The 15,113-nt window shown below is 39.6% G+C and overlaps 1 protein-coding gene across 3 annotated transcripts; it reads right to left on the bottom strand.

Moving 5' to 3' along the window:
• Positions 1-5,000: 5,000 nt before the first annotated feature.
• RNF7 (ring finger protein 7) lies at positions 5,001-12,141 on the bottom strand. 3 transcript variants are annotated; one of them, XM_006869848.1, is made up of 3 exons: positions 11,909-12,141; positions 6,708-6,755; positions 5,001-5,119 (listed from the first exon to the last, which is right to left on the bottom strand). In XM_006869848.1, exons 1-3 carry the CDS (start codon positions 12,081-12,083, stop codon positions 5,001-5,003), a joined length of 342 nt encoding a protein of 113 aa, XP_006869910.1. In that variant the 5' UTR covers positions 12,084-12,141. The 3 variants fall into 3 exon arrangements, with proteins under 3 accessions (XP_006869910.1, XP_006869911.1, XP_006869912.1); XM_006869850.1 differs by having other exon boundaries at positions 5,063-5,119; positions 11,916-12,083; XM_006869849.1 differs by lacking the exon at positions 6,708-6,755 and having other exon boundaries at positions 11,909-12,083.
• Between the last annotated feature and the right edge of the window lie 2,972 nt (positions 12,142-15,113).

The following is a 15,113-nucleotide window of genomic DNA, read 5'->3' as shown; positions in this document are numbered from 1 at the left end:
AAGCTTTCAAGAGGGAACCTAGATCCAGAGGGCATGGAGGAAGGTAGAATCTCCACTGAGTAGTATCCAATCTGTCTAGGCAGGGCTGATGAAATGAAATGCAGACGGACCTCTTGTGATATAATAGTGAATAATTGTTATTAGGGCAGATTGTGAGGGATGGAAATGTAAAAGTAGACATTTTATAGCAAGAAGGGGAGTGATTAACTTTCCAGTCTAGGAACGGAGGTTCCTAGGACAATCAACGGAGAAGAGCGGAGAGCGGGACCCTACCCAGAGAAGCAGTGATGCCTGAGATGGAGACAGAGACGATGACATGGAGCGATGAAGCAGCTGGGGACTTTAGATCCAAAGAGGGGGAGAGACTGTGTGCTGAAGACCCGGGAGGTGTGGGGGGCAGGCTTGCAGGGTATACCCTTTGTTTGGTTGATGATGCATGAAGGGGATTCTAACCATGGCAATGAGACGATATACAATAGAATGAATGTAAAACTAATGTTCTCCCATGTAAACTATCACATAATTCACAGTAAAACATTTAAGGAAAAAAAAAAAAAAGTACATTGTTTTCTTCAGAACGTCACTAAGATTCATGATTTGGGGGTGTCGAGGGGTTTATGTCTTTTCAATGGGAATGTTCCTGAGTTACTACATCAGTCAGATTGTTGCTGTCCACATAAAAGCGATATTATCTATGCAAATTCATCAGCCCACCTGTCTTCTCATGTGAATTCTGTCCAATTATTTCATACTGAAATACAACTGAGTTATAAATGAATTTTCTACTTCAATTACTACGTCTATTGTGGATGAGATACGTATGCATTCCTATAGAACAGTACAAATTTTTCATAAAAAGGAAGCAGTGAACATGACAAGGTGAGATCTGCTGATTTTGCAGTTAGCCGATGAAAAATTTGCTAAATACGACTGATTGTTCCCAATATACTGGTCAACTAAAATTCAACATCATCAAATGGAATGAAAATTCTGTTTAATCCTCGATTGGAAGCCACCACTGAATGTCATAGCATGTTCTTTCTGATATCAATTCCCAGGTGACCATGCAGATGAGCTGGTGTCATCCCAGGATGGGAAGGACCATTGCTGCTTTGTGCTACTTCCTCCTCTTCTATCCTCAGCTACTGATGTAAGACAGAAACAGAGCTTTGTTAGGTGGTGGGACTATGGTTTTGGTGTGGAAAATTAACTTGTAATGATCATCCTCCACATTTCATTTACATGCTGTAATACTGACTGAAGAAATTCAACACTTAATATTTTCCTCTTTACTGCAAAGGCAAATATTTGATTCATATTTTATGGACAGGACCTTTGAAAACGGTCAACCAAAAAGCTGCTACAAGTTCATTGCACAATAAACACATTCAAATGGCCATATTTGAATATTGCAACTAAGTTTTTCAGTAGATAGAATTGTGAAAAATACAATATAGCAAAACTTTTCAGAGAATTGTCATTATGAAACCACACATAATTCTAATTATTATATTTTAAACATTCTTTTGTTTACATTCCTTAAAGAATAGATTGGCAAACTCTGAATCTGCAGGTATGAATGATAAAGATTTTAAGATTTCATTTTTAAGTTTCAAAAGAGTAGCCTCTAATATCTTTGTCCAGCGAAATAAATGAACTTGTATGGAAGTACAAGTACCACATGACTCAGCAATCTCTGTTTTTGTTGTTAAGTACCGTTGAGTCAGTTCTGACCCATAGTGACTCTGTACAGGGTTTCCATGGAGCAACTGGTAAGCTTGAATCGCCTACCTTGTGGTTCAAACTGACTTTGCAGTCCAGCACATTAACCCACAGTGCCACACCAGGACTCCAGCAATCCCTCTATTGGTATATAGTCACAAGAAATAAGAACCAGGACACAAGTAGATACATGCACACCGATGTTCACTGCAGCACTATTCACAATAGCACAAAAAAGCAGACAGCCTAAATGCCCATCAGTGGAAGAGTACATACACACAATACTAAGCAACATTGAAGAATGATGATAAACCGGGAAAATATTATGCTGAATGAAATAAGTCAACCACAAAAGGGTAAATATTATATAAAGACCACTATTGTAAAAAATCAAGAAAAGGTTTGTACACTAAAAGAAACATTCTTTGACAATCACTAGAGGTGGGAGGGAAGGAAGAGTAATTCACCGGTTAGAGGGTTAACTCATGTTAACTCAGGTGACAATGTACAAAAAGGAGGCTGGCAGATAATGATAGGTGAAAACACAGAAGTATTCAAGGGCGAAAGGGGACAAAGGAAATGATATATAGACAAGCTTGGGGCACGGCATTTTGTGCATAGATACATGAACAGTCATAGGCTGAATGGGTATGGGAGAAATATTAGGATATACATATACTTAGATACCTCACAAATGTAAGAGTTTGAAAGAGGTTATTTGTACATGGGTAACCACAGGGAGGAAGTGGGACAACTATTGGTACATGGAGGAGACTGCAATCATTGAGATGAAACAAAGTGTATGATTTGTTGAAGGTAAAACTGATGATCTTCTCTGTAAACTTTCAGTTCACACACACACACACACACACACACACACACAAACTTGTGGCCCATAAATTGTTACAAAATAACCTCCCTAAATGTGTGTATGTTTGATAAAATATAAGCATTTTCCTGTTTATGTATTTCCAGGTTGTAGCTGTTGTTAACGGCCATCAAGTCAGTTCTGACTCAGGTTGTTGTTGTTAGGTGCCACTGAGTCATTACCGACCCATAGCGACCTTATGCACAGCAGAACAAAGCACTGCCCAATCCTGGGCCAACCTCACTATTGTTGCCACACTTGAGTCCATCAATGCTGCCACTTGGCCAATCCATCTCGTTGGGGGTCTTCCTCTTTTTCTCTGACCCTCCACCTTACCAAACATGGGATCATTCTCCAGTGACTGATCCCTCCTGATAATATGTCGAAGTATGAGAGACGAAGTTTGGCCATCCTGGCCTCCAAGGAGCACTCTGGCTGCACTTCTTCCAAAACAGATCTGTTGGTTCTTTTGGCAGCCCGTGGCACTTTCAATATTCTCCTCCAACACCATAACTCAAAAGCATCAATTCTTCTACAGTCTTCCTTATTCACTGTCCAGCTTTCGCATGCATATGAGGTTATTGAAAATACCATGGCTTGGGTCAGGCACACCTTAGTCCTCAAGCTCTTTGATATTCCATGCGGGCCATCTCTTTGATATCCCATGAGAGTAAAGTTTTACTAAAGGTAATACAGAAACAGCTAAAATCATACATTAACAGAACTTCCAGAGGTTCAAGCCGGATTCAGAAGAGGCCGTGGAATAAGGGATATCATTGCTGATGTGCGATGGATCTTGGCTGAAAGCAGAGAATATAAAAAAAATGTTTACCTGTACTTTATTGACTACGCAAAGGCTTTCAATTGTGTGGATCATGACAAGCTACGGACAACACTGCAAAGTATGAGTATTCCGGAACACTTAATTGTGCTCATGAGGATTCTGTACCTGGACCAAGAAGCAGTTGTTCGAACAGAACATGGGAACACTGAATAGTTTAAAATTAAAAAAGGTGTGCGACAAGGTTGTATTCTTTCACCATACTTATTCAACCTGTATGCTGAGCAAATAATCTGAGAAGCTGGGTTCTATGAAGAAAAACGTGGCATCAGGATTGGAGGAAGACTCATTAACAATCTGCGATATGCAGATGATACAACCTTGCTTACTGAAAATGAAGAGGACTTAAAACATTTACTTATGAATATCAAAGAGAGCACAGCCTTCAGTATGGATTACATCTCAATGTCAAGAAAACAAAAATCCTCACCACTGGACCAATAAACAACATTCTTATCAACAGAGAAAAGATTGAAGTTGTCGAGGACTTCATTCTTCTTGGATCAACTATCAACATTCACGAAAGCAGCAGTCAAGAAATCAGAGAACGTATTGCATTAGGAAAATCTGCTGCGCAAGACCTCTTTAAAGTGTTGAAGAGCAAAGAAGTCTGACTCATAGAGACCATGTATAGGGTTTCCAAAGGGTGGCTGGTGGGTTTGAACAAAATTCTATTAAATGACAATATCCATTGACAAATTAGTTTATTCATTTCAGTTTAAGGTTGTACATAAAATGGGAATAAACGACAATTCAAATAAAGTGAACAGAATAAATGATTTATTAAAACACTATGTGATACAATAAGCTTATGAGCCCAGGGTAGAGTGGTACATGTTTCCTCTCACTGACATTCCACCTAACACAGTTACATTCCAACATAATTGGACCAGAACTTCAAAACATGTATGCCATTTAGAACTCAAGGAAAATAGGTTAAGTGAGTGCACATCTAGGTTTTCTTGATTAGTCAAAGATGATAAGCTCTGTCAATCAAAATCTCATATGCTAGAATGCTAAATTGTATTTATCCCTATCATTGGTAATTGCCCAACCTTACAGCAAAGATCTCATGAATTACATCCTCCCTCTGCATGCACGTGCGTGTACACACACACACACACACACACACACACACACACACACAAATGATCAGGAACAAATTAGAGTTGGGTTTCAACACTCTCTCTGTTTTGTAACTGATAACCACATCATGCCAAAATTTCTCTGAATGGAATTGCTTCCACTGTCCCTTGGGTATCAATAGGTAAATTATAAAGGATAATTTGTAGTTCTCTCCTCTTTTATAGCACTTTGAAGCAAGTGTGTGAGATGCACCCCATGAGGTAGGAAAGTCCATCTTAATAAATTATCTTCTAATTGTAGAGTTTCTGAAAATACAACGGACAAAATGTGAAACCATGCCTTTGATGAGTTCCAAAGGACCAACGATTCATCTCCTCATATTTAATGAATTAATCCCCCGGAGGGTTGAACCCTTTATAGGCACTTGACAACAAGATGCACCAGGGCTCTGAACCACTGCATTAAGAAAGCCTCTCTCCATTCTCATTTGCCGATTCTTTGGACCACCCAGTCCTGCTGGCAAAGGGGGCAGCGATTGTTCTGTTTCACCCACAGGGACATGCAGCAGTTGTGGAAGGAATGATTACATTCCCCCCAGACCACTGAAAGAAAAAGAGAATATTTAACATTACATACTTCAATTCAATATTGAGCTAAAAATTATAGCTGGGTTATTTTCTATTATTAATTTTATAAATAATACTATCAGTTTTCTATTGATTTAACTACGAAAATGGTTAGCTGGTCAAAATAACTTCTTCTGTTTACAGAGTAACAAATAGAACTTACATGTAGAGTTACATTTCTGACATAAATTAAATGTTTGGGGGACTTTCCATTACTGTTCAAGAATCTGTGGGTGATGTGGTGGCCCCTGGCTCCTACAAAGCTCCACATGCTGTCTCTTCCTGCAGTCAGGGCCTTAAAAGATGTATCTTCCTCAGATCCCAGGCCTTCTCAGTCATACACTGACTTTAGAGTTCTTTTGGGCTTTATTTAATAGCGAATGTTCTTCCACCTTTTATTTACTAAGATATAATGAGTTTTAGATGTTTTGATTTTTAAATGTAGGCTATTACAGATAAGTGATGTACTCCTAAACATTACCAGCTGCACATCTACTGGGCTATTTTCTAGAAGTTGTAAAGTTAAGTCATTTACAAGCAGCACAGTTCCTCTCCGGCCAAACAGAATGAAACTTTCAAAGTGGCTGGCTGGAAAGAGAGAGATCGCCTAGTGATCAAACAAAGTTGCTATATCCCTCATAATTCCCAAATAAATATATATTTTTAAACAAACAGCATTAAAAAAACAACCTTAAAACCAAGGGAAATCACTCATCAGTCTCAAACTTGGACTTTGTTCCTTGCTTGACCAATTGGGCTATACGACAAGGACCAAGATTAAATAAAATAGGAAAAAAAGAAAAAAAAAATACCTTATTTCTTATGAAAATTAACTGCAGGGATAAGAAGCAAGGGGAAAGCATTCCAAGTATTTAAGGAGGAATAAAGAGTTTGACCAAAATTACATAAATTATTATTGAAGGAGATGTGTGTAAATCACACAAACCCAGAGTACAAAGTTAACCTTTCATTCTAGGGAAAGCTTTAAACATGGTGAACATTTTATAACTGATCACATCAAGGACTAAGACATAAAAACCACTGAATAACTCAAAATTAGGCAAAAACAACTTCTGCAGTCTCAGAATTTAAGGAAAATTTAACAGATTTCTATATACAAACCATGTTCTAAATAAAATACTTGAAACTTAAGACTTTTTCTACCTTATTTGAAAAATTAGATACTATTTTCATACACGGGTATTAAAAATGGCCATGTCTCACAAGAATAAAAGCCAATGCACACTGACTTATAATACAGTCACAATTCAAGTGATATTTTGACAAACTCCTTATAGACGAGGGTTGTTCTTTTTTGATTATCAAAATGCTCACTATGATGTGTGTGGAATATAGAACTCTTAATTACACACAATAAAATAACTTACATATATTCATTCCATTAAGGCCTTTTGAGAACCAACACATTTTATGTTAATAATGGATCACTGCTTTACAGTTTATTTTTGTGTATTGATAAAGTCAATCTTAATTGCAAATTCAAACATCCCCACTGAGAGAAAACCTTCAGTTGAAAAAGCAAGAGAACGAAATTACAACATACCAACACAATCCTCTTGTTTGTTTTCAGCTTGACATCTAAGACAGGCATCTAAAAGTAAACAAATAGCAATACTCATTCTGATGCTCAGAAGGCAAATTTTGAAACCCAGACACTTCAAAGTCAAATAAAAGCCCTAAGGGTTAGAGATGAAGATAAAAAGACTCCTACTATTAATTTCTCATCTGAATATAACTATTTAAAGATGAATAAAGGACAAGGCACTTTACTAATTACTTATGACCAGGAGCAGTTTCACAAGGGTTACTGACCTTCTGTTTGGATAAATTCTGATGAAAAGATGCCCTGGCTGCGGATGCAGCCACTAGAGAAAAATATGCTGTACTCGCCCCGATTACAAGTTATTCTAAGCTCACTGGGCATGCCCATGTAGATCAACCTCAGGGAGAGTTTATTCTCAAGACATTCCTTTAAAATAAACCATGGATGTACATTTGTATTTGTTTATTGGCACTGTACGATAAGCACTGGACTGCTAATCAAAAGGTCTGTTGTTGTTAGGTGTCATCAAGTCAGTACCGACTCATAGCGATCCTATGCACAACAGAACGAAACACTGCCCGATCCTGGGCCAGACCTCACAATCAAAAGGTAAGTGGTTCAAATCCACCAGCACTCTATGGAAAACCTATACAAAGAGGGTTGCTATGAGTCATAATTGACTCAACAGCACTAAACAACAACATGTACACATAAAGAAATTCTGGGAGGATACCGGTACTAATGCGTCAGACTGCAAAGTCATTTGAACTGCAAGGTCGGTGGTTCAAGTTCACTAGCTGCTCCTTAGAAATCCTAAACAGGGTCACTATGGGTCGGAATTGACTCGACGGCACTTAACAACAACAGCAACCGGTATTAAATTTAAACTTTTTTCCATAATCAAATTCTCTTGAGTCATTCATACTTAGGTACAGTAATTTACCTTTAGCTATTCAAAACAGTATCTTTTTACTTTTTTAAAAGACAAGAGTACCTTTAAAATAAACTCCCTTGTATGCTTCCAACGGATTAACAATGGCAGTTACTTAAACAAGACAGGTGAAAAGGCAGTGACATTTAGAAGGGAAAGTAAGAGTTCTGGAGCCAGGCAGAGCTAAAGTCAAACCTCATCTCATAGCTACTAACCAGCTGTGTGGTTCTGGACCACTTACGAAGCATGAGGTGCCCCAGTTTCCCGAGGGATACTACTACCCTGATGTATTTATGGACTACGTTGCAATGGTATATGAGATAAGAAGTTCTCAATAATAGTCTTCACTTTCTTTTAAAGAAAATGCTCTTTAGAGATAAATATGAGTTTAAAGCACATACAATGGCAAAATAAATACTAGGAATGGAAAAAAACTAAAGGGTAAATAAGGTGGTTTTAAAATTTCACTCTGGGAATGAGCAGTTGGCTCCTTTGCCATGAGACCAAAAGAACTGGATGGTGGCCAGCTACTATTACTGATTATTTTGGTCAAAAGTTTAATAGATTAAAAGGGGGAGAATATGCAGAACAAAATTTCACATTCTCATGGTGCAGTGGCTTAACACTGGGTTGCCAACCACAAGATTGGCAGTTCAAACCCATCAGCTGCTCTGAGGGAAGAAGATGAGGGTGTCAGCTCTCATCAAGATTTACAGTTTCAGAAACCGTAAGGAGCAGTTCAGTTCTACTCTGTCCTCTAGGATTGCTTCGAGTTGGAGTTGACTTGATGGCAGTGGGTGAGACATGGAATCAAACAGCAATTTGAAAGATGGAAGCTTAGGAGGCAGAGTGTATGTTAATGAAGGAGTGACAACTCAGAAAAGGAGAAATGGTTGCACAACTCAAAAGAATGTAGTCCATGTCATTGAATTGTATGTTTAGAAAAGTTGGAATTGGTGTTTTACTGTGTATATACTCAACAAGAGCAAAATAAAAACACAGTCAGCAGTACAATTTGCTGACAAAGGATGCAAAATATTTTAGAACTGTTACTGGTTGAAAGAGTTATCAAAGGAGTAAAAGTTGAAATCAACAGAGAAAAGCTGTTTTTAACATAAAAGGAGAAAAATAATTCGGTAAAAGCAGAAACAAGAGGGAGCTAAAGCCTGCTTCTCACATTACACTTAATTATGCACAGGTATTTGTTTCTCTCCACATGCTCTTGCCCTAAAACACACACACACACACACACACACAAACAAAAACCCCCACATCACCCTAGACCCATGTGTGAATTAAAAACTAGTGCCTCCTGAGGCTTTCTTCAATCTCTACCTAGGCTGTGAAAGGAGTTATGCACCAGGACAACAAAATGACCATTGCTCAGTCCCTGGTCTCAAGCATCTCACCAGCAAGTGGGGAGACAGACAGACAGACAAGGATTGTGATAATTAGTGAAGAAATGCTACCTATATATGGCTCTGGTTCTGGCTTTCACAAGATTTGAGAATTTTAGAACTCTAAAGGAAAGGAAAACTCAGGTGATCCCAACGGTTTCTTTTACAAGTTAAGAAAATAAGACTCCAAAAGGTTAAGTCAAATGCCTACATTATTAACACAGTCATGAAGGGTTACTGCAGCTCTTCATAACCTAGCTGTACCGGAACACTTATTCCTCTTTTCCTCAATGGCATTTGCTGACTATGTCATTTGTTTCTTTGAGGGTGAAGAGAAGTGTTGCTCATGTCACAAAGGACTGGCAGGCAAATCTTAGAGCAAGAAGTCAAAAATACATCACTTAGGTGTCTGAGATCAATTACAAATATTTAAAAATGGGACTAAGTGGGCTCTTGTTTAAGAATCTAAACTCTCTGGATTGTGCTTATGTTGTTGTAGCCTATAGTTTAAATCTACTTTGAAGGATTAACCCAAATCTATAAGCATTTCTAAGACTTCAGGTTAAAAAAATTTTTTTTCTTTCAATATTATTTTAGCCATAGCAGCATACTTCTAAGGTGTACAATAGCAGCAACATCTTTTAGTATGACTCTAGGTAAGGATTGTTGTTGTTTATTACTGTCAAGTTGGTTCCAACTCACAGCAACCTTGTAGAGGGTTTCCAAGGAGTAGCTGGTGGGCTTGAACCGCTGAACATGGGGTTAGCAGTCCAGAGCTTATCCTACAGCGCCACATTAGGACTTAATAGAGTAAGGATTAGAAAGTCTTTAAAACTTCTTTCTGGAATCACCTGTCCACTAAGTGGATATTAACACATCATAAACCAAAACCAAAGGTTTAGTCTAAAGTACTTTCTTGAATTCAAAGTACAACTGTTACAATAATACTGAAGTAGCAGAATACGTGCTATAATTAGAAAGCTAATAATGCAAGGGAACCATTTGTAATCCATACTTTAACTTGCTTTTTAAAAAACCCTTTTACCATAAAGAATTAGTTAAAATTTATTTGGTACAAAATTTGATTATTTTAGGTTTATCTGTTTTTATTTACTATTTAAAATTTTTTCTTTGGGGAGAAAATTATTTTTATAGAGACAAATTCTTTTTACATGAATGGAAACTTATGGGATGAAAGTTTTAGCAAAGATTGTACTGCAAAGAAGGTATAATTAAATTGCTTGAATTAGTTTAAAATGTCAAACTAGAAATTATGATTCTCGGTCTTAAGTGAGATGTTTGTGGGAGAGTAGAGGATGAGGAGGAGAGAAAGTAAATAAACTAGATGCTTTAAAAATCTAATAAGCAATATAAACAGAAATCTAAAATCAAATTCTTTCCAAAATAAAAATGTTTTGCATCCCACTGTTACAAATTCTCTCTTAAACAAACTTTTATGAATTATAATAAATGAGGATATACTAAAGAGAGCATAAATTAAGAACTCTCTTGATTCTGGCAGGTATCCTAGTTTACAAGAAATTAGGTATGATTAAATTATATTTGTCTTTTCACTGACATTCATTACAAATGAAACATGTTCACTGTGGTGTTTTGCTTTATAGAAGTCATCTATCAAACATAACCATTTTCTGTTTTGCTTTGTTTTTTAAAAGGGAAACACATTTTGTTCATGTTGTTTTCTCCAATTGTTTCATTTTCAGGTCAAACCAGAGTTTTCAAACCATAGAACCACATATTTTTCACCTACCCTGAATAAACATTTAAGATGCTCTGACAATTTAAAATGTCAACTAGCATTCAAACAGCACACGTATCAAGGTGGTCTGAGATCTTAAACCCGAAGCCATAGAAAACATTAACTGGTTTAAGCAGTTCTGAAAGGTTTCACTTGGTCCAATATTTTAATTCAATATATCATAGAAAGAGATCAAATATAATTGCAAAAGAGGCTTCTCCACAAAGGCATGACACAGCTGGGTAGTATCGCCTCTAGGAAATGACATTCTCTGAAGGGGGTTGGGGGTGGGGTGTAACGGGTAGGGGGTTGAGATCTAGTTTTATAACTCTACCCAAAAGGCATTTATTTGGAGTAAAAGCATCATCCCTGAATAACAGACGTGAATTCTCATGAAACATAAATAGTCTTGAAATACACTAATGGACTGCAATGGCTGGGAACACTCCTTTCCAGCACTTTTCAAGAGCAGAGTGTTGTCAGTTTCTGAGGAGGATGACTCTAGAGGATCACTTGGTGTGACCCGACCAAGTTTTCCTGGGATCAGGCATGTCCTTTCCTAGTTTTGCTTTCAGATATGGAGCCAGGGCTGGACACACAAAACAATGTGGTGCTTCCCAGCTCCCAGTAAGTCAACCAGTTTAGCTTGTGGATACTCGACTACAAGTCTACAGGTTGGCGGTTCAAACCCACACAGAGATGTCTTTGAAGAAAGGCTTGGGAAAGGTCTCAGCCTTGAAAACACTATCAAGGAGTTCTACTCTGCACATATGACATGGGTCCCCATTAACAGAAATCAGCTCCACTGCAGCCAATAACGACAACCTGACACTACTTCTGTTTAACCTTCTCCTAGTTTACTGCTATTTCCCTTGTTAGAATACCAGCGCCCCCACTCAAGCTCGGCCCTGGGCTCCAGTGGAACCACCCGGCGGCCCCAGCGGCAGCCACCACAACCCTCAGATCAGCGGCCGCACGGGTGTGGCCAAGGTCCCAAGGCGCCCCCGCCCACGCCTGCAGGGGGCTTTCTGAGGCCCTGCTCGCCCCGCCCCCTACCCCAGAGACGGGCCCGCGGAGGCCTCAGCACAGCCCGGAGCTCGCGTGCAGCGCTTACCCATCACCTGGACCCGGCAGATGGCGCATGTATCGCACTCCACGTCCCAGCTCCACATAGCCACCGCGTTCCACTTCTTAAGCGAGAACATTTTGTCACCCCCTGACTTGGAGCCTCCGCTCCCGGAGTGAGAGGAGATGACGCCGGGTTCCTCGCCGTCTTCTACATCGGCCATGTCGGTGGCGCGGAGCCGGCGGCGTAGACGTTGGACCGGAGTAGGAGGGCAGCTATGGCGGCTCCGTGGGGCCGCCGGGTGGGACACAGCGCCACCAACAGGCAGCCAGTCGTCGCGGTGCATCCGATTGGGGCCTCCCGCGATAGGCTGGCGCGGCATCATGACGTCATCTGCGTCCGTGCCAGGGCGGAGCCTCAGTCCCCGCCTACCACACTGAATGGGGCTGCTAAACTAATGGTCAGCAGTTCGGAACTACCAGCTGTTCCGTGGGAGAAAGATGAGGCTTTCTGTTTCCGTAAAGATTTACAGCCTCGGAAACCCTATGTAGGGTCGCTATGAGTCGGAACCGACTCCACAGCACATAACAACAACAGGTTTCTAGGATGGAAGTCTGGCAACTCTGTTAAGTGTTACCTGTGTCACATCAGACTTAGAGATTGTGCAGGGATCTGTTTTAGGCCTTCATTAAACTTACCACCTTCAAAAAGTATCTTGTTAATTTGCCTCCCGACTTAAACTCCATCAGAGCAGGAACTGTGTCTTCATCACTATCCTAGGTGAAAGAGGGAAATGATGGTGGTGGTGGTGTGTTCTGGAGTTGGTTCCGACTCAGAGTGACTCTTTATAAGGGTTTCCGAAGATGTAAATCTTTATGAGATCAAAAAACCCTTCTGTCTCCCACAAAGCCGCTGGTGGATTCAAACTGTTCACCTTGTGATTTGCAACCCAACTCATTACCAGGGTACTTTGAAAGAGGGAAATGGCGTCTGAATATTATTATTGTTGCCCCTCTGAAAAAATCCTAGGGATCCTGGACCAAACTTTGAGAACCTCTAACCGAGTCCCGGTGTGGCGCTGTAGGATAAGCACTTGACCATCAGATTCGAGGTCAAACTCACCAGCCACCTGGGAAACCCTATACAGGCTTGCAATTAGTAGGATCCCAGTCGAGGGCACTTAACAACAACTATGAAGTTTGGGAGGAGTCCTGGTGTGGCACTGAAGGATAAACAGTTGACCACAAGGTCCGTTTGCACTGCAAAATGAGGGGTTCAAACTCACCAGAGCTCCTCAGAAACCCTATACAGGGCCACTATGAGTCGGAACCGACTTGATGGCACTTAACAACAGCTACGATGTAGTTTAGGACTCTTGGTATGGTGCTGTAGGATCAGCACTGGACTGCGAACTATGTGGTCACCAGTACAAACCCACTAGCTGCTCTTTAGAAACCATACACATGGTCTTTGTGAGTCAGAACCGACTTGACAGCACTTAACAACAACAACAAAGTAGTTTAGGAGTCCTGGTATTGTGCTGTAGGATAAGCACTGGGCCGCAAGGTTACCAGTTCAAATCCACCAACTGCTCCTCAAAAACCCTATATAGATCTACTATGAATCACAACTTATTTGATGGTACTTAACAACAGTTTAAGGGAGTGGGGTGGCTCTGTAGGATAAGCACTGAACTGCAAACCAGAAGGTTGGGGGTTGGAGCCCATCAGCTGCTCTGTAGGAGAAGAATGAGACTGTCTTTTAAAAAATTGAAATCCTTCAGCGAACTGATACAGGACCAGAGGCACTCACTCTTTTATGCCAAGAAATTGAAAAGACAGCTACCTGGTTAATTGATTGGAAGAAATCCCTATTTGTACCCGTTCAAAAGAGAGGTGACCCAACAGAATGCAGAAACCGTTGAACAACATCATTAATTTCACATGCAAATAAAATAATCTGAAAATAATTCAAAATCGGCTGCAATAGTACATCACGCGTGAATTGCCAGAAATTCAAGCTGAATTCAGAAAAGGATGTGGAATTAGGGATATCATTGCTGACATCAGATGGATCTTGGCTGAAAGCAGAGACTACCAGAAAGATGGTGGTGGTGGTGGTTGGTTCCGACTCAAAGCGACCCTGTATAGGATTTCTGAGGTTGTAAATCTTTATGGGAGCAGAAAGCCTCATCTTTTTCCTGCCAAACGGGTAGTAATTTCAAGCTGCTGACCTTGAGGTTAGTAACTCAACTCATAACCACTATGCTACTAGAGCTCCTTAGAAAGATATTTACTTGGGCTTTATTGACTATAAAAGGCTTGTGACTGTGTAAATGGATAACATTGTGAAGAATGGGTATTTCAGAACATTTAATTGTGCTCATGAGGAACCTGTACATAGACCAAGAGGCAGTTGTTCTAACAGACAAGGGGATACTTAATGTTTAAAATCAGGAAAGGAATATATCAGGGTTGTATTCTTTAACCATACTTATTCAATCTGTATGCTGAGCAAAAATCCAAGAAGCTGGATTATATGAATAGGAACATGGTATTAGGATTGAAGGAAGACTTCTTAGCAACCTTCATTATTCAGATGATACAACCTTGCTTGATGAAAGCAAGGACGATTTAAAATACTGATGAAGATAAAATACTACGAAGCATCTTCTCAGACCACAATGCTATCAAATTAGAAATCAACAATAGGAAGACCAAGGAAATAAAGTCAAATACATGGAAACTGAATTACACCCTGTGGAAAAGCGACTGGGTACTAGAAGAAATAAAACGTGAATTCAAAGTTCCTAGAAACAAATGAGAACGAACACACAACATACCAAAATCATTGAGGCATGGTGAAGGCAGTGCTGAGAGGACAATTTATTGCGATAAATGCACACATCCCAAAAGAAGAAAGAACCAAATTTAATACATTAACACAGCATCTACAACAATTAGAAACAGACCAACAGAGGGAACCTACAGCCACCAAAAGAAAAGAAATATTAAAGATCAGAGCAGAAATAAATGAGATAGAAAACAGAAAAACTATAGAAGAATCAACAGGACAAGAAGGTGGTTCTTTGAAAGGATTAACAAAATTGACAGACCACTGGCAAACCTTATAAAACAAAAGAGGGAGAAGACACAAATAACACACATTCGAAACCACATGGGTGATGTCACAATGGAAACAAAGGAAACCAAAAGGATAATAACAGAATATTATGAAAAGTTGTACTCTAACA

The sequence above is a fragment of the Chrysochloris asiatica genome, unplaced genomic scaffold (assembly GCF_000296735.1).
Source record: "Chrysochloris asiatica unplaced genomic scaffold, ChrAsi1.0 scaffold00136, whole genome shotgun sequence".
NCBI classification, from domain to species: Eukaryota; Metazoa; Chordata; class Mammalia; order Afrosoricida; family Chrysochloridae; genus Chrysochloris; species Chrysochloris asiatica.
The sequence above is the reverse complement of the archived record's forward strand: the minus strand, read 5'-3'. Positions and strand labels throughout refer to the sequence as shown.